This window comes from Mauremys mutica, chromosome 3, assembly GCF_020497125.1.
Source record: "Mauremys mutica isolate MM-2020 ecotype Southern chromosome 3, ASM2049712v1, whole genome shotgun sequence".
NCBI classification, from domain to species: Eukaryota; Metazoa; Chordata; order Testudines; family Geoemydidae; genus Mauremys; species Mauremys mutica.
The window spans coordinates 149,945,165-149,968,910 of NC_059074.1; the positions used below are offsets into that span (position 1 = coordinate 149,945,165).

At 48.0% G+C, this 23,746-nt stretch overlaps 1 protein-coding gene across 1 annotated transcript in view; it reads left to right on the top strand.

Moving 5' to 3' along the window:
• Positions 1–23,746, top strand: part of DNAH8 (dynein axonemal heavy chain 8) — a 594,173-nt gene that overhangs the window by 127,565 nt on the left and 442,862 nt on the right. The window contains exon 14 of the mRNA XM_045010583.1: positions 4,905–5,102. Within this exon, the coding sequence (XP_044866518.1) occupies positions 4,905–5,102 (198 nt within the window). The remainder of the gene's footprint in view (positions 1–4,904; positions 5,103–23,746) is intronic.

Below are 23,746 nucleotides of genomic sequence, written 5' to 3' on the forward strand. Positions count from 1 at the left end.
GAGGAGAGTGTTGTGTCTGGGGTGGGGGAGACAGCAGGCTGACCAACCTATCCTGAGGCAGGGGGAGGGGGAACCCCTCCCCACATCAGCCCCCAGCTCTGCTCAGCACAGCAGTTTCTCCCGAAGCAGCCTGCTCTGACTGCCTCTGGTTTTGTGATTCCCTAAGAGTAAAAGGGTACTCTAGTAAAAGGGTTCTCCCACAGCCTCCTCAGCTGCTAGGAGCGGCATCCTGCACAGATCTATGAAATCTCCATGCTGAGGAATGTAAAAGCAGCACAGCACTCTGTCCCCTCCCTGCCCCTCACTCCCTGCAGCAGCAGTCTGCCTTCCCCTTCTGCCCTAATGCAGGGCAGAACAGGAACATTCCACATTAATGATTTGCAAGCTCAGCTGTCAGATACTTCCCGGAGCTTTGAAAGGGGAGGGGTGCATGCCTGCAGGGCAGCAGAGATCAAAACAGTGAGCAGAGCCCTCAGGGCAGGCATTGTGGGATACTGGTGGAAGCCAGTTATGTTGACAAAACAAACAGCAGCATCTACACTGATGCTTTGTTACTTTAATTTTGCAGCAAAAAGCTTTGTGCTTTTCATTGAGTTTGGTTTTATTTTGTAGGCAAAACAGCAAAGTTTTGTCACCAAAAGTAGTTTCTAGTGTGTACACCTCTCTTGTTTTGTTGGCAAAAGCTGCGTAGACAAGGCCAAAGACTAACGTTCTTCAGTGGGGAGAGAAAGTGTCTTTACATTACAGAATCTTTTATAAGCAGTAGAGTTATTCATAAGCAAGTATAAAGGGGCTGAGCTGTAACAAGATGAGTTACTCCCGTGTTAGGCTCCAGCCAATCCACAAGCCAAGAACTGATCTGGTGACTCAGGGAAGGTATATAAGCTTCACAGATGGAACAGCAGCTCAGTCTGCTCATTATCACTTCAGGACTTGGAACTCTTCTGTCTGCTAGGGCCAATAGAGTCCCCAAGCCTTAGCCTGCTCCAGCCATGCTCTTGCTCTTGCTCTGGTCTTGTTACAACTCCGCTCTGGACTCCTGATTCCAATGCTGACCCCTGGCTCCAACCGCTAGACATAACTGCCATGGTTCTGACCACTAGGCCTAACTATCCCCATCATGGTTTCCAACATGAGCTACCCTAAATTCTGCCTTTTTAGCCAGAAGTGGCACTGTAGGTTAGCCTCACCTTACCTTTTACCAACTGGATGTCAACCAATCTACATGCACCAATCAGGACAATGAGAAAACAGACCAAACTCATCATTAACTCCTTTAATGAAGCCGCAGGGAAGGATTACATGTGATAACAAATGAACGTCCCTTACCTCAGGACTCAGGTTCAGATCTCCCAAACTAAAAGTCCAAAACACAGTCTCTATGTCTGGTCAGGCTAACCTTCCAGAGTTGAGGGGAGATTTCCACCTCCTGCAGGGTGTTCAACTTCCTGTCTGCTCCCCTGTACTCAGCTTGCTTTCTCTTCCTTTTTAAATAGGTCACTAGGGCAGAGCAGAGGGTAATTGAGCCCAGACTGTTCTGTTGGTGAGCGCCAGGCTGTACACCCCTTCATAGCCAGATGGTCAGTTTTCTGGTTCTTTTTTATGTCTTTGTTTGGGTTTGATCTAGGAGCCTCTCAAATATTGCTTCTATGGCCTGGGAAAATGAGGAGAGTGAGAGAAGGAGCTTCCGCTTCTGTTCTTGACCCTTCCCTTAATCCCCCTGCTACTTCTTTATATCCTTCTCCTAAAGAGACCACGTGGAGACACCCCATTTCTAGTAAAAGGGTTGAAAATCTTCTCCAAAGCAGAGCAAGCCTTTGCCTAGTTCCTTTTGTAAGCCATCAAGAGCTGAACCGCCTACATTAGTACTGGTTATGTACACTTCATCACAGGTGTCAATGCCAGAATCTCACAGGATTGTGTGCATGCAGTTGGTGGTATTGAACACAGAATTGGTAGTTTCATTTCACCATTTGAAATCTGAGCTAAATTCTCTGTTTGAGATTCATCCTGATGTACATGTACTCTTGCAGTGACTATTCAGAGCACATAGCCAGCCACCTTCTGAATGCTTCCTTGAGACACTGTTTTATAACTTTTCCTTGACCAGATAAAATCTGAGGTATCAGATACAGAGGAGATGCTCAGATATCACAATAATGAGCACAGTATAGAATCCAAGACAGAGAAAGAGATACTGAACAAAGGTAGATGGGCCTGAATCCTATTGTCTTTTTGATTATCAGGAAGCACTTCGAATACAATGACTACCATGTATTAAACGTGGGGGAAGGGCTTGAAAATACATTTCATCAAGAGGATGTTAAAGAACTTATGCATACTTCTTCAGCTTTGTGTTTCCAAATAAAAGCTCACTGCAAATTGTAAATAAATAAAAAGAATAAAATTATAGTAAGAGAAAATCATAGATAATTGTCCCCTGGTGAAAGGAATGGAGGGGGAAAAACATATGTGATAGATGCTTGTCACATTGTTTACAGCACCACTGGATGACTCTCAGGAACCACAAAGATGGGTAAGGTAAAAAACCAATCAACCAAACAAAACCTAAATAGGATAGAGTATTTGGTTCCCTTGGTAAAGCTACTAAGAGGAGCAACCACAGCTTATAAAACTCTTCTGCCAAAGACAGTGTCTAAGATGTCATGCCTGACTATTTGGAAACAATCTGAACTGAAAATAACAGCATAATTTTACCGATGTCTTCGTATGTGGACTGCTTTTTAATACCTGTTGTGATGTTGTGCAGTCTATATGGTTTTATAAAAATATGGTCATGAGTGAATATAATGTAACTGGAATATGCTTCATGCAAAAGGTCTCTTGTAAGGTATCATTACAAAGCTTATAATCTACTGAGTGTGATCATCCTATTTGTATAAATGTACCACTCTTGTATCTGGGACTAGAAATATGAAATATAACTCTGACGGCCTATTGTAATTATGCAAAGTGTGGGTGATTAATGATGGTTTAGAATCTTAATGGCTCCCATCAACCAGAACAATTGACTGGGGCTCTGTTTGCAAGCAAGCCTTCCTGTTAGTCAGGCTGGGAGGAATGAAGGCTTGGAGTCTTACAGTGACATGTGATCATGTCACATGAACTGGAATCCATCTTTAACCTCGTGCTTTTCCAGTGGGGGTGGGGTGGAAACCCAGAGAGAGACAAAGGATTCCCGCCTTATGCAAAAGATATATAAAGGGGTGGAACAGAACAAAGGGGGAGAGCCATCATGAAGAATCCCCTAGCTACCACCTGAGCTGGAACAAGAACTGTACCAGGGGAAAGAATTGTGCCCAGGCCTGGAAGGTGTCCAGTCTGAGGAAAAAACTTACAGAAGCATCTCTGAGGGTGAGATTATCTGTATTCAGTTTGATTAGACATAGATTTGCGCATTTTATTTTATTTTGCTTGGTGACTTCCTTTGTTCTGTCTGTTACTACTTGGAACCACTTAAATCCTACTTTCTGTATTTAATAAAATCACTTTTTACTTATTAACTCAGAGTATGTATTAATACCTGGGGGAGCAAACAACTGTGCATATCTTTCTATCAGTGTTATAGAGGGCGAACAATTTATGAGTTTACCCTGCATACACTTTATACAGAGTAAAATGGATTTATTTGGGTTTAGACACTTTTGAGAGTTGGGCATCTGAGTGTTAAAGGCAGGAACACTTCTGTTAGCTGCTTTCAGGTAAACCTGCAGCTTTGGGGCAAGTAATTCAGGCCTTGGGTCTGTGTTGGAGCAGATGGGAGTGTCTGGCTCAGCAAGACAGGGTGCTGGAGTCCTGAGCTGGCAGGGAAAGCAAGGGTAGAAGTAGTCTTGGCACATCAGTTGGCAGCTTCCAGGAGGGGTTCTGTGATCCAACCCATCACACCTGTAATTGCTGTTCTTTTAATAGAAACTTCATTCCCGCTAAAGAAATAATTCCTCTTGCTTTGTCAAAAGACTTCCTTTGATTCATCCCATAATGAAAAAAATACACCTTTTTTCCTTTTAGCCACTGTAATTTACAGCACAAAATTTACTAATCTGAATCAATTGCAGGAATAGTTTACATTAAAAAACAACAACAAAGAATGCCAAGTAGAAGGGAGATTGAGAATAGTCTATAGCAAGATTAAAAAAAAAAAGTAAGTGATTCAGAACCATCAAATTGGCCCATTTGTTAGCAAGCTTATATTAGAGTATGATGTTATTCTCTTCCTCCCTTTCCTTCATGTTTGTTTTTTGTTCATTTGTGGTATCTTGTCTTTAATTTGATTTTAACTCTTTGGGCCTGGGACTATATCTACCCATGTATTTGTCTGACTACTAGCACAAAAGACTCTTAATCCAGATTGGTGCCTTTGGACAATACCATTATATAACTAACAGTGTTCAGGGGTTTTCAGATTCACTGATGTGTTTTTCCTTGGGAATCATACAGTGCACATACTAGTTCTTGTGATCTATCTGTTGTGCTTGGAAATTCCCATTTATATATCTTAAACATTGGTACTTCAACTTTTGAGCTATTCCCCACCCTATCACTCAGATATTAAATGTAATTTAATGTAAAACTTAACTATGGATAAAACTTCCTCAAAATACCAAGAAAAACAGAGCAAAAATATTGAAACAATTTAGATTAGGTTGAGTGATGGTGAGGATTGGGGAAGAAGTTGAGGGAGCAATGTTTTGTTGTGAGTATTTTGATGAGGAATTCTGAGTGAAATAACCAATCAGAGCAGACTGGCCATTGGTCTCAGTCTAGTCTGTTTAGCCCAGGATGTAATTATTCCTTTGTCAACAAGAAGCACCACAAGTGAACTAAATGAATTGAAATAAATTCATAATTTGATTTGAGTGTGAAAAAATATTTCTTTATTTCAGATTACAGAGATGATTACTATAGTACAAACATTTTCTGCACTTAGTATGTCTACAATTGAAGGGATAGATATTTTGGCAATAAAGTTCAAAAATATCTACCAGAGTGTTCAAAAGAAACAATATGATATTCTCGACCCACGAAAAACCGAATTTGATGTAGATTTTGTAGACTTCATGACAAAAATTGAAGGTTTAGAGGTAAGTAACATTGTTATCTGTAATTTATTCAGGGCCAGATCTCATCATTTTTATGTATTCAGAACCTCTTGGACTTCAGTGGGAGTTTTGACTGAAAAAGAACTGTATGATTTGGCTTTATTTGGTAAATGGTAGAGTTTGTTAGGAAAATAATAACAAATTTCACAACTTGTGCAAAGGCCATTATATTGACCTGATCCTTAAATTTCTTGCCTTTCTTATGGTTATTTACAGATTATTAACTGCAGGAATATACTTGCCTACAGTTTTGTCAATGATATAGGTGTCTGTTTTCCAGTTCTTGTGTACTCATAGCTCCTATTAATATTATAGGAGTTCTGTTCTAACTTTGGGAACATGTTTCACAAATGTAAGTTTTGCTATATACTGTTTACAGTGAACACCATTGAAAACTGCACATTTACCCCCCATGGTAGTTAAATTTACCAAGGTATCTGAGGAAGAATTCTAAATATAGGTAAATATTTCAAACATTGTGATAAAGATAAATATGTGGGTGTTGTAAACATTCCTTATTATTGACACCCACTGATGGGCAAGAGTTGGATCCGTTTCCGGGTTGATCTCTTGCCAGAAAAGATAGGTTCTTCTTCAAGTGATTACACGTCTGTTCTACTTAGGTGTGTGCACATCCAGTGCACTTGAGTTGGAGAGCTTTCACTAGTAGTACCCTGTGCTTACCAGTGCCTTCAGCTATGAGTTCAAAGGCTGGAGCTGCCCTGACCTTCCTTCAGTTCCTTCTCATCTTCCATGGCTAAGAGCTGGAGGTCCCCATGCACTTTGCTTATGGTTTTTCTCGTGAGCTTTTTCACATCTTTTATTTGGCAAATGGCAGTTCACTAATGTAAATAGTTAGATTAGGATAGTTAGTAAGTAGTTTTGTGTTATTTTGCATTTTTTGTCCCTATCTTTGTTTTTCAAGGCCTGAGATGCTTGGTACTCACTTTAAAAGACAAAAGTCCTCATGCTTTAAACATTGCCCCTCCAATTGGGTGCCAGTGCCAACAAACAGCCCACATACTCGCTGACTGTTATGCCAGGATGAGGGACATGTCAGAGAAAAATGCAGCATTAGTTGTTCTTTTCTTAAAAGAACACAACCATCCCGGGCAGCATATCTATTCATGCAGTCCCCCTCACGCATCTTCTAATGCTGGCCCCTCACAAGTTCTGAGATTTGACTTTATACCAGCAAGGAGTGCTCCCACAGCTTTGTCTGACTCCCTTCACAAAGCTGAAAAGACTGTTTCCCAGTGGGAGAAGAGGAGGCACTCCCCTTCACCAGGACCTTCTCATAAGATTCCCGAAACTGTAACTACTTCAGATCAGTCTCTAGCTTCAATCCCAGGAAGGGCTTCTTGAGCTACACAAAGGACCCTGGGGACTATTGTGCCTCAAATAAGTCATCTCAGACATTAACTGTACCAAGGTGAGTGTATGAGCCTTGGCTTGATGCTCCCTGTTACCTCCCAAGAGAGGCTTGATCCACCAGTGATGTCAACTCCATTACTGACTCTGTCATTGCAGTTGAAATCAGTACCCACTAATCTGTGCATCCATCTCTGCTACCAACAGAAGGACCTGCAACCCCTACTGGGGATCCAAACTCACTTTCCCAGATCCCGATCAACTTCAGCAGCCTTCCTAAACAACATACTGATCACAGACATGTGTAGAGCAGCCATTTGGATGTCCATACACATGTGCACAAAACATTCCACAATCAACGAGGGTTTAAGATTGGTCACATTGCTAGGTCTTACAGTATCATCACTTACACATGCAATGCTGAAGCCTCTTCTGTCCAATGAGAGACACTGCTCAACAGTCATCTGAAGTGGAGAACCCACAGGGACACTCTTCATAGAAGAGAAGGTTACTCACCCTGGGCAGTAACTGAGGTTTTTCGAGATGAATGTCCCTGTAGATGCTCCACTACCCACCCATCTCCCCTCCACTTTGGAGTTCAATTTCTGGACTCTATGGTAGAGAAGGAACTGTGGGGGGTCTGGTCACATACGCAAGGTAGTTGACAACAGCAGCACAAGACAGGGACAACGCATGCGTGACCCAAACATGCACTGCTGATGAAATTCTTCAGTCAAAGATACAGGGATGCACATTCACCTGAAGTGGAGCACTCACAGGGACACTCATCTCAAAGAACCTGTTACTGTACATGGTGAGTAACCTTCTCTTCCTCAAATAAGATCTGGTCACCAGAGACCTCAGGCCCTGAGAGGATTGCTAGTGAGACTCTGAGCACTTTGGGTACTGTGAAACACGTTAAGAGTTCAACTAAATCCCATACCTCAGTACTAAAGGGCTTAGTACAAAAGACTGCTATGACCAAGAGAACGGATTCAGTGGAATCCTTTACCCCATTGGTACCAACGTCAGCACCTCACACAATGGCTTCTGTAACATCATCAATGCTTTTAGTAAGTTATTTTGTGCTCCCAGGTACTGCAGGAATTCCAGTACCTGAAAGTCCTGATGATACCAAATAAGCTTGAATCTCCACTCCTTGTAACCTCAGGACACCTTTAGGTATTGAGGTTAAGAGGGTCGCTGACTGCTCATGTTTTTGTGAGACTTAACCCCTTCTCATGGATAGTAGAAGATGGAGAAGAGGTATTACCTCTGATTCAATACGTGGAGGAGCATTCTGGCTCAGTGTCTGAACTTTCTGTTCAAGGCTCTCCAATTTATTCCAGGAGGTGTTATTCCCTAATGTAGCTGCAACAAAGACAGGACACCAGACCCCTGTCTGCTATGGTATGACTTGGTATGACCAACATTGGATATCTCCCCACGTGCCTTATGGTCTCTCTCATTGGTCTTACTGGGATTCATGGGCAATGTACTGCCAGTAATTATGAGAGACCTCAACTCAGTCCCATAGGGAACACAGAAGACCTCATTCCTCAGTACTATCTATCCCTTCTCTCCACTTTAAGAGTCTGAGAAGACCTTTGAGGAGAAAGAGGCAAGGGTGGACAAGGAGGTCACACCCCTTACAAACATCTCTTTGTCATCACCTGATGAGGCAGTAAAGCCACCTCTGCCATTGTTAGCTGATGGCTTTAAACATTTCCAAGACCTGATGAGTGAGTTGCTGACACCCTGCACATTCCCCTGGAAGAATTCTGGGTTTCCCATCACAAGCTCCTGAATATAGTGCACAGCTCTTCCTCAGCACTGGTTACACTGCAAATTACTGAATCCCTCCTTGAGCTAGCTTAGTCCATCTAGTAAACTCCAGCAATGTCCCCCACATACATGCAAGCAAGCTGATAAAAAATCCTGGCCTTGATTCTCTCACCCAGCACCAAATTCTTTTGTTGTTGCCCCAGTCAATGAAAGGGGCAGGCAACATACCCAAAAAGCCATCCCTTATAAGGACCAGAAACCTCCAGACCTTTTTGGTTGTAAGAACTACTTGTTAGCAACATTACAGTTCAGGAAAAATAATCACGAGGTGCTGATGTCAAAATATAACTAACTGAACTATGAGACATTTAATGCATTTATTGACCATTTGCTACAGGAACATCCAGAACAGTTCAGTGTCATAATAAAGGAGGGTCAGCTCTTGGCAAAAACTTCACTGCAGGTTTCACATGATGCTGCAGATACTGCAGCCAGGTCTATTTACAGCACAGTAGTGATGAGGTGAGCTTCCTTCTTTCCGTTTTCTGGTTTCCATGTAAAATTTACTTTTCGATGGCCAGAAGCTTTTCACAGATTCCACAAACAACTCACTTCATACCCTAAAGGACTCTATGGCAACACTTAAATCTTTATGGATATACACCCCTGCAAATAAGAGGAAGTTTAACAGGTCTCTTTTGACACAAAGATCCTGCCCTGCTCACTCTTCCATTCATAGACTTAAGGTCAGAAGGGACCATTATGGTCATCTAGTCTGACCTCCTGCACAATGCAGGCCACAGAATCTCACCCACCCACTCCTGTAACAAACCCCTAACCTATGTCTGAGTTATTGAAGTCCTCAAATCGTGGTTTAAAGACCTCAAGGTGCAGAGAATCCTCCAGCAAGTGACCCATGCTCCATGCTGCAGAGGAAGGCGAAAAACCTCCAGGGCCTCTGCAAATCTTCCCTGGAGGAAAATTCCTTCCTGACCCCAAATATGGCGACCGGTTAAACCCTGAGCATGTGGGCAAGACTCACCAGCCAGCACCCAGGAAAGAATTCTCTGTAGTAACTCAGATCCCACCCCATCTAACATCCCATCACAGACCATTGGGCATATTTACCTGCTAATAATCAAAGATCAATTAATTGCCAAAATTAGGCTATCCCATCATACCATCCCCTCCATAAACTTATCAAGCTTAGTCTTGAAGCCAGATATGTCTTTTACCCCCACTACTCCCCTTGGAAGGCTGTTCCAGAACTTCACTCCTCTTATGATTAGAAACCTTCATCTAATTTCAAGTCTAAACTTCCTAGTGTCCAGTTTATATCCATTTGTTCTTGTGTCCACATTGGTACTAAGATTAAATAATTCTTCTCCCTCCCTGATATTTATCCCTCTGATATATTTATAAAGAGCAATCATATCTCCCCTCAGCCTTCTTTTGGTTAGGCTAAACAAGCCAAGCTCTTTCAGTCTCCTTTCATAAGACAGGTTTTCCATTCCTTGGATCATCCTAGTAGCCCTTCTCTCTGCTGTTCCAGTTTGAATTCATCCTTCTTAAACATGGGAGACCAGAACTGCACACAGTATTCCAGATGAGGTCTCCTCAGTGACTTGTATAACGGTACTAACTGGAAATACCTCACCTGATGCATCCTAAAACCGCATTAGCTTTTTTCATGGCCATATCACATTGGTGGCTCTTAGTCATCCTGTGATCAACCAATACTCCAGGGTCCTTCTCCTCCTCTGTTACTTCCAACTGATGTGTCCCCAATTTATAACCAAAATTCTTGTTATTAATCCCTAAATGCATGACCTTGCACTTTTCACTATTAAATTTCATCCTATTACCATTACTCCAGTTTACAAGGTCATCCAGTTCTTCCTGTATGATATCCCAGTCCTTCTCTATGTTAGCAATACCTCCCAGCTTTGTGTCATCTGCAAACTTTATTAGCACATTCCGACTTTTTGTGCCAAGGTCAGTAATAAAAAGATTAAATAAGATTGGTCCCAAAACCAATCCCTGAGGAACTCCACTAGTAACCTCCTTCCAACCTGACAGTTCACCTTTCAGTATGACCCATTGTAGTCTCCCCTTTAACCAGTTCCTTATCCACCTTTCAATTTTCATATTGATCCCCATCTTTTCCAATTTAGCTAATAATTCCCCATGTGGAACCGTATCAAATGCCTTACTGAAATCGAGGTAAATTAGATTCCCTCCGTTTCCTTTGTCCAAAAAATCTGTTACCTTCTCAAAGAAGGAGATCAGGTTGGTTTGGCATGATGTACCTTTTGTAAAACCATGTTGTATTTTGTCCCAATTACCATTGAGCTCAATGTCCTTAACTACTTCCTCCTTCAAAATTTTTTCCTGCATACTACAGATGTCAAACTAACAGGCCTATAGTTACTTGGATCACTTTTTTTCCCTTTCTTAAAAATAGTAACTATGTTAGCAATTCTCCAGTCGTACGGTACAACCCCTGAGTTTACTGATTCATTAAAAATTCTTGCTAATGGGCTTGCAATTTCTTGAGCCAGTTCCTTTAATATTCTTGGATGAAGATTATCTGGGCCCTCCGATTTCGTCCCATTAAGCTGTTTGAGTTTGGCTTCTACCTCCGATGTGGTAATATCTACCTCCTGTGGCAAATTCAGGCCAATTAGCTACCTGGAGAGGGGTAACAATTAGCCCGGAAGGCTTAGCCAGCAAAATAAGGTTCAGCTGGGGCAGGGGTTAGGAAGAAACTAATCAGGTCCAGCTGGCCCCAGTTGCTAGAGACCTTTTTAAACCCTCCCTGACAAGGAGGATGGGAGAAGTAGGGCAGCTGCCAGCAAGGAGGGACAGCTGAACTCTGAGACTCACTGCAGGACGGAGGGCATTCTCCCCAGGGGGGGAGAAGAAACTAGAGCTAGGGGGCTGGCTGAGAAGAAATCAGCCCGGCCTTGTGAGATTGAGAAGGGTTTTTTTTTTCCCTTGTGCCCTAGCCTGTGCCTCTGAGGCTGGGAAGGACTGAGCTAACTAACAGAGGGGCAGGTATTTTGCCACACGTGGTGTCAGGAGTGGGATCGCCTAGTGGGTGAGGCTCCATGGCAAGCCGTAACTAGGCAGGGTGAAGACCACCAAAAAAAAAAAAAAAAATTTTTTTTTTCTCTAAAATGGAGGATGTGCTGAAGGCACTGATACAGGCCACTGCGGCCCAACAAGAGGCTACCAGAGTGCAGGTGGCTGCCCAGCGGGAGTCCGTACGGGTGCAACAGGAGACCAACCAGCTGTTGATGAGCCAGGCAGCCCAAGATCGGGCAAACCTGACCGAGGTAGTGAACCAGTTGAAGGCCCTGACCACAATGACGCAGGGGGCCCAGGGGACCCGACCGCTACGGGCAAGCAACTTCTTGCAGAAGATGATACCAGAGGACGATGTAGAGGCATATCTCCTTGCGTTCGAGAGGACGGCCCGGCGGGAGGCCTGGCCACAGGACCAGTGGGCCGGTCTGCTGGCTCCATTTCTATGCGGGGAGGCCCAGAAAGCCTACTTTGACATGCCCGCGGAAGCAGCCATGGATTACTCTCGGCTGAAGGCGGAGATCCTGGCGAGGGCAGGCCTGACGCCTGCCATAAGGGCCCAGTGCTTCCACGAGTGGAAGTACCGGGAGGACAAACCCCCGAGGTCCCAGCTATTCGATCTGATACTCCTTGCTCGGAAGTGGCTCCGCCCCGAAGCCCATGGGCCGGAGAAGGTATTAGAACTCCTGGTATTGGACAGATACATGAGACGGTTGCCGCCGGACATACGGGGGTGGGTCTGCCAAAACGACCCCTCCTCTTATGATGATCTGGTTGCTCTCGTGGAGAGACACTTGGCAGCCCAAGAACTATCTCAGACCCCCGGGGGAGGGAGGCGCCAATATCGGAGGCCAGCCTCTACACCGAGGCCCCCGTTCGCCCTAGCCCCGGGCCGGAAAATGGAGGGGAGGCAGGAGGTGAAGGAACCACCGGCAGTCCCGGAAAGACTGGAGGACTGGGGAAGAAGGGCTCCGGGAATGCGTCCCAGCAGCCCGAAAAATAGGGGGCTGCCCAAGGGGGGGTACCGATGTTATGCCTGTGGTGAACTAGGGCACATTGCTGCCCAATGCCCTAACCTTGGGGAGCCTATGCAGTGCGAACTAGGGGAAATAGGGGGACCGTGCGGGCTAATCAGTCTGGTCGGGGACACGATGGTCCCTCATAGATACACTCGGCCCGTTAAGCTGAACGGGATAGGGACCACAGCATTAATAGACTCAGGCAGTGCGATTACGCTGGTCTCTGGGAAGCTGGTCAGGCCGGGCCAACTATCCCAGGCCAAGCGCTCGGGAATATCCTGTGTACATGGGGATGTCGGCTACTACCCGACCGTCCCTGTACGCATTGAGGTGCTCGGAAACCCCACCGAGGTGACGGTAGGAGTCGTTCCGAAACTCCCTTACCCTGTCCTTATCGGACGAGACTTCCCGGGATTTGATGGCCTACTCCCCGGGAAAGAGGAGGAAGGGTGGGAGAACCCTGGAGCCCCAGGGGTGGCCCAGATAGGGGACCCTCTCCCCGCTTTCCACGAGTTTGGCCAGGATGTGTTCTCCCCACCGGGGAAGCCCAGGAAACCTCGGAGGGAACGGAGGGCCGACAAAAGGAGGGGGACGAGGATCCTGACCCGGTACCTGACGCCTACATTGGCGGGGGAAAGAAGGGGCGTAGCTGGTAGCGGGGCCAGGCCAGCCGACTCCAGCCCATTTGTTGGGCCGGGTTCCCCGAAGGCTATCTCTGAGGGGGAGGGGGAGGAGGACCCCCCCCCCCCCGAAATGGGGCCCATAGGGGCCGCACGTGGGACTTTTGGTCAGGATCAGGCCAATGATCCCCTATACCACAACATTTTTAAAGAAGTAGTCGAGGTGAATGGGGTCCCGGTGGAGGGAAGAGCTAAGGGACCAGGACCGTATTACATGATTAAAAAGGATTTGCTGTATAGAGTAGTCCGGGTCCAAGAGCGAGTCATCGAACAACTCTTGGTCCCCCGGAAGCATCAAAGGGCGGTAATGGACCTGGCCCACAGTCATCTGTTCGGGGCCCATCTAGGGATGGATAAGACCCTCGACCGGGTTCTACAGAGATTTTTTTGGCCTGGCATTTATGCAGCTGTCCGGCAGTATTGTTCCTCCTGTCCGGAGTGCCAACTACATGGGCCCCGACCATACTTACGGGCCCCTCTGGTCCCTCTACCGATTATTGAGATCCCGTTCGAGCGTATAGCTATGGACATAGTGGGGCCATTAGAAAAGTCAGCCCGGGGCCATCGGTACATCCTAGTAGTATTGGATTATGCCACCCGATACCCCGAGGCCATCCCCCTGCGGAATACCATGTCCAAGTCCATAGCCAAAGAATTAGTCCAGATATTCTCCAGAGTAGGGATACCTAGGGAGATCCTGACAGACCAAGGGACCCCCTTTGTTTCCAAGCTGATGAAGGACTTGTGTGACCTGCTCCACATACGGACCCTCCGAACGTCGGTCTACCACCCCCAGACCGATGGCCTCGTTGAACGCTTTAACAAGACGTTGAAAAACATGTTGCGGAAGGTGATCAGCTGCGATGGAAAAGACTGGGACACCCTGCTACCATACGTGCTGTTTGCCGTCCGGGAAGTTCCTCAGGCCTCCACGGGATTCTCCCCCTTCGAGCTGTTATATGGCCGGCACCCCAGGGGCATACTGGACCTGGCTAAAGAAGACTGGGAAGAGCAGCCAAACCCGGGGAGAAACATTGTGGAACATGTGCTACAAATGAGAGACCGAATCGCCAGGGTCACCCCCCTAGTACGCGAACACATGGAGAAGGCCCAAGGGGCACAACGGACCTACTACAACCGTCAAGCAAAGGCCCGGAAGTTCCAGGTGGGGGACCGGGTGATGGTGCTCATACCCACAGCAGAGAGCAAGCTCCTGGCCAGATGGCAGGGACCCTATGAGGTAATTGAGGCAGTAGGGGAAGTTAACTACAAGGTCCGGCAGCCAGGTCGCCGGAAGCTGGAGCAGATCTATCACATAAATCTGCTGAAACCCTGGCAGGATAGAGAAACCCTGGTAACGGTGTTGGGGGCGCCACCCCTAAAGACGATCAGCCCAACCAGGTGGGAATATCCCTGGAGCTGACCCCGGAACAACGATCCGAGGCGGTCAGCCTGGTCAAACGCAACCAAGACGTGTTCTCGGAGAAGCCCGGTAGAACTACGGAAGTTCACCATCACATCTTCACAGAGCCCGGGGTGAAGGTGCACGTCAAGCCATACCGGATCCCGGAGGCCAAAAGAGAGGAAATTCGGAAAGAGGTCAGGAAGATGCTGGCCCTAGGGGTTATTGAAGAGTCTCATAGCCAGTGGTCCAGTCCCGTGGTTCTGGTGCCGAAGCCAGACGGCAGTATGAGGTTCTGCAACGACTTCCGCAAGCTGAACGAGGTATCCCGATTTGACGCCTACCCCTTACCCAGGATCGACGAACTGATCGACAGATTGGGAAAGGCCCGGTTCATGTCTACCCTGGACCTTACCAAGGGCTATTGGCAGATCCCCCTGGCGAAGACCGACAAGGAGAAGACGGCCTTTGCAACCCCGGAAGGACTATATCAATACACCGTTCTTCCCTTTGGATTACATGGGGCCCCCGCTACCTTCCAGCGGCTAATGGATAAGCTGTTACGGACCCATAGGGAGTACGCTGCTGCCTATCTTGATGATGTCATCATATATAGCCCCGACTGGGAGACGCATCTCGGAAAGGTAGAGGCAGTCCTAGATACCCTGAGAAAGGCCGGACTGACCGCGAATCCCTCCAAGTGTTCGATCGGGTTAGCTGAAGCCAAATACCTGGGGTATGTAGTGGGGAGGGGCGTGGTGAGGCCCCAACTCAACAAGCTAGACGCCATACTGAAGTGGCCCCGGCCACTGCGGAAAAAGCAGGTCCGAGCATTCCTGGGACTCGTGGGGTACTATAGGCGGTTCATTCCCCACTTTGCCACCAGGGCATGCCCCTTAACGGACCTGACCAGGGCTCGGGGCCCGGACATAGTGAAATGGTCTGCTGCGGCCGAAGCCGCTTTTGTGGATCTACGAACGGCCCTCTGCACGGACCCTGTCCTAGTAGCCCCAGACTGGGGGCAGGAGTTCGTCCTACAGACGGACGCCTCGGAAGTAGGCCTGGGGGCGGTGCTTTCCCAAATGGTCAGAGATGACGAACACCCCGTCCTCTACCTCAGTAGAAAGCTCCTGCCTAGAGAACGGAAGTACGCCATCGTGGAGAAGGAATGTCTGGCGGTAAAGTGGGCCGTAGAAAGCCTCCGCTATTATTTACTGGGACGGAGATTTGCCCTAGTCACGGACCATGCCCCGTTGCAATGGATGCACCAGAACAAGGACAAGAACGCGCGAGTGACGAGATGGTTCCTGTCGCTTCAGCCCTTCCACTTCACGGTTCGGCACCGGTCCGGGACTCAACATGGCAATGCGGATGGCCTGTCAAGGGTACATTGTTTTCCGACCCAAGTGGCCCAACCCCGTAGTGTTGAGCAGGGGGGGGGGGATATGTGGCAAATTCAGGCCAATTAGCTACCTGGAGAGGGGTAACAATTAGCCCGGAAGGCTTAGCCAGCAAAATAAGGTTCAGCTGGGGCAGGGGTTAGGAAGAAACTAATCAGGTTCAGCTGGCCCCAGTTGCTAGAGACCTTTTTAAACCCTCCCTGACAAGGAGGATGGGAGAAGCAGGGCAGCTGCCAGCAAGGAGGGACAGCTGAACTCTGAGACTCACTGCAGGACGGAGGGCATTCTCCCCAGGGGGGGAGAAGAAACTAGAGCTAGGGGGCTGGCTGAGAAGAAATCAGCCCGGCCTTGTGAGATTGAGAAGGGTTTTTTTTTTCCCTTGTGCCCTAGCCTGTGCCTCTGAGGCTGGGAAGGACTGAGCTAACTAACAGAGGGGCAGGTATTTTGCCACACTCCATATCCTCATTCCCATTTGTCATCCTACCATTATCCCTAAGCTCCTCATTAGCCTCATTAAAGACTGAGGCAAAGTATTTGTTTAGATATTGGCCCATGCCTAGATTATCCTTAACCTCCACTCCATCCTCAGTGTTTAGCGGTCCCACTTCTTCTTTCTTTGTTTTCTTCTTATTTATATGGCTATAGAACCTTTTACTATTGGTTTTAATTCCCTTTGCAAGGTCCAACTCTACATGGCTTTTGGCCTTTCTCACTTTATCTCTACATGTTTTGACCTCAATAAGGTAGCTTTCCTTGCTAATCCCTCCCATCTTCCAATCCTTGTAGGCTTTCTGCTTTTTCTTAATCACCTCTCTGAGATGCGTGCTCATCCAGCTTGGTCTACAACTCCTGCTTATGAATTTTTTCCCCTTTTTTGGGATGCAGGCTTCTGATAGTTTCTGCAACTTTGACTTGAAGTAATGCCAGGCCTCCTCCGCCTTTAGATCCCCAAGTTCTTCAGTCCAATCCACTTCCTTAACTAATTTCCTTAATTCTTTAAAGTTAGCTCTTTTGAAATAAAAAACCCTAGTCCCAGATCTATTTTTGTTTATCCTTCCATCTAATTTGAACTGAATTAGCTCATGATCACTCGAACCAAGGTTGTCCCCTACAACCATTTCTTCTATGAGGTCCTCACTACTCACCAAAACCAAATCTAAAATGGTATCCCCTCTTGTTGGTTCTTCAACTACTTGGTGAAGGAATCCATCAGCTATTTCATCCAGAAAAATCTGAGCCCTATTATTATTACTAGCACTTGTTCTCCTGTCTATATCTGGGAAGTTAAAGTCTCCCATGATCACACAATTCCCATTAGTGTTTACTTCATTAAAAACATTAAAGAGGTGTCTAGCCGTATCCAAATCAGATCCTGGCGGTCTGTAGCACACCCCAAGAATCAGAGGGGTAGCCGTGTTAGTCTGGTTCTGTAGAAGCAGCAAAGAATCCTGTGGCATCTTATAGACTAACACACGTTTTGCAGCATGAGCTTTCGTGGGTGAATACCCCAAGAACTATCTCAGAGGAGGCTCTAGTAGCTTTCTTTCCCAATGTGATTTTTGCCCAGACAGACTCTCTCTTATCCATTCCATCACTTCTTATTTCTTTACAGTTTACCTCATCATTGATATACAATGCTACTCCACCACCTTTGCCTTTATTTGTGTCTTTCCTAAACAGCACATAGCCTTCAATACCTGTACTCCAGTCATGACTACTATTCCACCATGTTTCTGTTATCCCTATAATATCCGGTTTCACTTCCTGCACCAGTAGCTCTAGTTCCTCCATTTTGTTACCTAGGCTCCTTGCATTCGTGTACAAACATCTTAATTTTTGCCGTTTGGCTTCACTGACATTCTTTACCCAATTAGGCACAGACATTCTACCACCAGTATCACCTATTAGACTGGTATCTACACTACCCTTCCTCCTTATGTCCAGTCTCCTACCGATGGCTGTATCCTTTCTTAATTTGTTTTCTTCCCTCTCAATGTTAAATTCCAGCATGGAGATTACCTGGACATCTCCCAACCATCTCCCCCAAATTTCTAGTTTAAAGCTCTCTTAATCAGTTGTGCCAGCCTCCATCCTAGAAGTCTATTTCCTCCTTACTCAGGTGAAGTCCATCCCGAGAGAACAGTCCTCTGTCCATGAATGCTTCCCAGTGGCCATACATCCCAAAGCCCTCCTTATAGCACCACTGTCTGAGTCATCTGTTGATCGCCATAATCTTGTCACACCTTTGTTGCCCTTCTCTAGGAACAGGCAGAATCCCACTGAAGATTACCTGAGCCTCGATTTCCTTAAGCATCTTCCCCAGTCTGGCATAGTCTCCCGTGATATGTTCCAGCGAGAATCTAGCCATATCATTTGTTCCCACATGAAGGACAATCAGCGGATTCTTTCCCGCTCCCATTAGGATCCTTTTCAGCCTCAGGTCCACATCCCATATTTTAGCACCCGGCAGACAGCACACTCTTCTGTTCTCTGGATCAGCTCTAGTTACAGGCCTGTCTATTCTTCTCAGTAAGGAGTCCCCAATCACGTAGACCTGCCTTTTCCTGGTGACAGTGCGATTCTCCAGTCTATGCCCTGTTCCCTCTGGCTGCAAGTCCTCCCGATTTCTATTGTCCCTTGCAATGCTCCGCAACCCATCCAGTATCCTCCTGGGGCTCATATTTGGTGTTGTCTCCATTGACTCTTCGTCTCTTCCTATAGGACTAGCTGCTCTTCTCTTCTTCCTTGCCCTCTCACCTTCAGCGACCACCTGCTGTGCCCCTTCTTCATTTTCCAACTCTGCAAACCTGTTCCTGAGTTCTATTTCTCCTTCATTGGTCCGTCTTTTCCTCTGCCTGGTTCTCTTAGTCACATGCTTCCACCGTCCACTTTCCTCACCCAGCAGTCTCCCCTCAGAATTCTTTGGTCCTGCTTCCATCTGCAAGTCTGAGCTTTTCCCTTCAGCCTCCTCATGTCTTTGCTCCATCATCCACTCGAACCCCCTTCTAAACTCGACCAGAGTTTCCACCTGCATCTCCAGTCCTCGGATCTTTTCTTCCATGAGCTCTATCAGGCGGCACTTCACTCAGATGAAACTCTTTTCAGGTACCCCCTCCAGGATCATGTACGTGATGCAGCTTCCACATCCAGTCATCCTCATTGTGTCTTTCACTGCTGCCTCTGTATAGGACATAGCCTTCCCACCTAACACCTGCTAGTCCAGGAAACACAAACCAAAGCAAACCACCACCACCTACAGCAAAACAAACCCCCAACAGGCACCAGAACACCGGCAGAACACCACCCACTCCCTTCACTAGCCTGTCTATTCCTCTGCCTAGGTCTCTTAGGCCTGGTCTACACTAGGATCTTAAATCGAATTTAGCAGCGTTAATTCGAACTAATCGCTCAACCGTCCACACCAGGAAGCCATTTAATTCGAACTAGGGGGCTCCTTAGTTCGAATTTGGTACTCCACCCCGACAGGTGGAGTAACGCTAAATTCGCACTTGCTAGCTCGAATTAGGCTAGGTGTGGATGCAAATCGAACTTAGTAGCTCCGGGAGCTATCCCACAGTGCACCACTCTGTTGACGCTCTGGACAGCAGTCCGAGCTTGGATGTTCTGAGCAGCCACACAGGAAATGACCCGGGAAAATTTGAAATCCTTTTCCTGTCTGGACAGTTAGAATCTCATTTCTTGCTTTGACATCGGGGCGAGCTCCGCGGCACCTGCAACGATGCAGAGCTCTCCAGCAGAGGAGTCAGCCCAATGCAAGAATAGAAAGAGATCCCCAGCATGGACAGACCGGGAAGTCCAGGATCTGATCGCTGTGTGGGGCGAGGAGTCTGTGCTGTCGGAGCTGCGCTCCAACAAGCGTAATGCAAAGACCTTCGAGAAGGTCTCCCAAGCCATGACACAGAAAGGATACAGCCGGGATGCGATGCAGTGCCGCGTGAAAGTCAAGGACCTGAGGCAAGGCTATCAAAAAGTCAGAGCGGCAAACGGACGCTCCGGAGCACAGCCCCAGACATGCCGCTTCTACGAGGCACTGCATGCCATTCTCGGTGGGTCTGCCACCACTGTCCCACCAGTGACCGTGGACTCAGTGGATGGCATAGTGAGCCAGGACAGTTCCTACTCGATGTTCGCCGATGGGCAAGACGACGAAGGGTCCGTGGAGGAAGGCGCAGGCGACAGCGAACACAATGCCGCTTTCCCTGACAGCCAGGATCTGTTCCTCACCCTCACAGAGATCCCCTACCAACCCTCACCGGCCGTGAACCCGGACTCAGAGTCAGGGGAAGGATCAGGCGGTAAGTCGTATAAACAAGAAAATATTTATTTGCTCGAAAACATGTATACCAAAAATATAAATTCTATCTATAAATACTATATCTAAAAGTTTTTAAAGGGAAACTAAACGAACAGTAGGTCTACACAGATTGGGATGGAACAATAGTCCTCCATGGACAATTCCACAAATGCTTCAAACAGTTCCTCAAATACCCTCCGCAGGAGGTTTCGAGGAAGAGGTGCCTTATTTGGTCCTCCGGTGAAGCTCACTCTTCCACGCCACGACATCCTCAGATACAGGGGAACCATCGCCTCTACCAGCATGGCCGCGTAGGGTCCCGGTCGGTGAAGTGCTTCCCTTAACATCCTTTCTTTCTGCACTCGAGAGACACGCCTCAGGGTAATCTCGTTACTGAAGTGCTGCATCTAATTAGGGCAATTAGCGAATAGTTACTGTTCTTAATGGTTTACTTATACTTTGCATAACAAAGCCCCGCGCTTAGCAGCCACGTGCTGTAGGCCACACAGGAAAAGCATACATTGATCTTTCCCCTGCAGTGTCGGGAGTGGCTGCAAAAGGGTCATAGTATCTGATTTCCAGATTGCCTTTAGCACGACGGCACAGCTATCCGTTAACTGATAAGCATAATGTACTGTAAGGCTTACCAGGACTCTCTGCTAGAGGGATTCTGCTATCTCTCCCGACTTCTCCGCTCTCCTGTGCAATGGCGCAGCCAATCAGAGCGTAGGCCAAAATGTTGTGCTTCTCTGGAGACCACGTGACACTTGTTGTCCGGTACGGTCTTCTTCATAGAAATTGACTAGACGGTGTTCACTGTTCGCCAAAATGTATCTGTACAAGGAAATCACTAACTTTCCCCATCACACAGCTTCGGCTCCTTCCCGGACTGCCCCGGCATCCCCCTCGCAGAGACTGGCAATGATTAGACGGCGAAAGAAGAAGACTAGGGACGACATGTTCGCTGAACTGATGGCCTGCTCCCGAGCAGAGGCTGCAGAGCAGAAACACTGGAGGGAGACCCTATGTGAGCAGCATCGCACACTCATGGAACGTGAGGATAGGTGGCGGCAGGAAGACCAGCAGACCACCCAAACGCTGCTTGGTCTCATGAAGGAACAAACGGACACGCTTCGTCGCCTTGTTGATGTCCTGCAGGACCGCAGGCTGGAGGACAGGGCCCCCCTGCAGTGTCTCTGCAATCGCCCTCCCCAGCCAAGAAGTCCTGGCCCCCCCTCACCCAAAAGTACAAGACGGAGGGGTGGTAGAGGCCGTGAGAACTGTCACTGAACCAGAGCAGAGCGGCCGTGTACCCCGCACTTCTCACGTTAGAAATTTGTAGAAGTGCTTCCCTTATAGGCTCAGCCAGTCCCAAATCCAAGGTTCATCCCCCCACTGTTTATTAGATTAATAAAAGATGTTTGCTGTTAATCACTGTTTCCGTCATGTCTTTCCTGTCAGAGGATTTTTCGGTGTATGGGGTGGACAGGGGTTTCATACTTGCACGGTATAGCCTACAGTACCAGGGTACAGACTTGGGGAAAGGATCAACTGCGGGGCACACACACACTGCAGTCAGTAGGCACCAGGGTCATTCTGTGTTGTGTATGCTGCCCCTGATCATTTCGTAATGTGTATGCTTGTCCAGGGTCCTAGCGCCTGCCACGCCATTACTGTGAAGGCAGGCTGCCCTTACGATGCACTTGCAACGGATCCACGAGCCTATCCGCTGCCCTGAGCCCCAACAAGAGCCCTCATCCACGGACAGATAGTCACCCTTCTCCCACACCCATCACCCCTTCCCACGCAGAAACCCGCAGCCCACTGCCGTCATCCAAACCCCTATGCAAAGAAGGCACCACTCGCCCCTTCCTGCAAACCCTCCCCTTCATGCAGAACCACTGTCATCCGTCCCCCACCCCAGAGACCTATGTAGGAGCAGGAGGATGTCAGTCCTCTATGGAGGAAGCGGTCTGTACGTCAGTGCACACCGTGCCCAGCACAGTATGCGTCCATGTCTCAACACCAGAACAGAAATGCAAAGTAAAAGAAAGATTTATTAATAATGAGTGTAACAATTAATTTGCTTAAAAACGTGCTTTGGAAGTGGGGGAAACTTGGAGAACGCGGCATGTAGCCGCAGATCCAAATCGACACAAACTGACACAGGCCCAGGGTCAGTTTCTCTTGAAAGCAAGTGGAGAGTCATAGGTTACCCTGCTCTCCAAGGAAACTTGCTTTCAAAGCCTCCCGGATACAGAGCGCTTCCCGCTGGGATATTCTCTCGGCACGGGTGTCTGGCTGAGCGTAAACTGCAGCCAGGCGATTTGCCTCAACCTCCCATCCGGACAAAAAGGCCTCGCCCTTGCTCTCACACAGATTGTGCAGCACACAGCATGCAGCAATAACTACGGGGATATTCTTTTCGCTGATGTCCGAGCGAGTGAGTAAGCTCCGCCATCTCCCCTTGAGACGTCCGAAAGCACACTCCACCACCATTCTGCACTTGCTCAGCCGGTAGTTGAAGAGTTCCTTCTCTCTGTCCAGGGCGCCTGTATAGGGCTTCATGAGCCAGGGCATTAGCGGGTAGGCTGGGTCCCCGAGGATCACTGTAGGCATCTGCACATCCCCAACCGTTATTTTGTGGTCCGGGAAGAAAGTACCTGCCTGGAGGAGTCTAAAGAGACCAGAGCTCCTGAACACACGCGCGTCATGAACCTTGCCCGCCCACCCGACGTTGATGTTGGTAAAACGTCCCCTATGGTCCACCAGTCCTTGCAGCACCATGGAAAAGTAGCCCTTTCGGTTAATGTAATCGCTGGCCTGGTGGGCCGGTGCCAGGATAGGGATGTGAGTCCCATCTATAGCCCCACCGCAGTTTGGGAATCCCATCGCGGCGAAGCCGTCTATGACAACCTGGACGTTTCCCAGGGTCACCACCTTTGAGAGCAGTTGCTCAACGATTGCGTGGGCTACTTACATCACAGCAACCCCCACGGTAGATTTGCCCACGCCAAAGTGGTTCGCTACTGACCGGTAGCTGTCTGGCGTGGCAAGTTTCCAGAGGGCTATGGCCACTCGCTTCTGCACACTCAGGGCTGCTCGCATCCGGGTGTCCTGGCGCTTCAGGGCAGAGGACAGCAAGTAACACAGTTCAAGGAAAGTGCCCTTACGCATCCTGAAGTTTCGCAGCCACTCTGTGTCATCCCAGACCTGCAGCACTATGCGGTCCCACCAGTCCGTGCTTGTTTCCCGGGCCCAGAATCTCCGTTCCACAGCATGAACTTGACCCATTGCCACCATGATCTCCACTGCTCGGCGTACCCTGCTTTCTGAGAGGTCTGCGCCACTCTCCTCACCGCGCTGCCGGAGCCTCCTCGCCCGATTTCTCAGCAGCTGACTGTTGCAGAGGTGGACGATAAGGTGCGAGGAGTTGACAACGGCCATAAGTGCAGCGATGATCGCAGTGGGCTCCATGCTCGCAGTGCTGTGGCGTCCGCGCTGTCACTGACCAGAAAAGTGCGCGAACAGATTTCCCGCCGGCGCTTTCAGGGAGGGAGGGCGTTT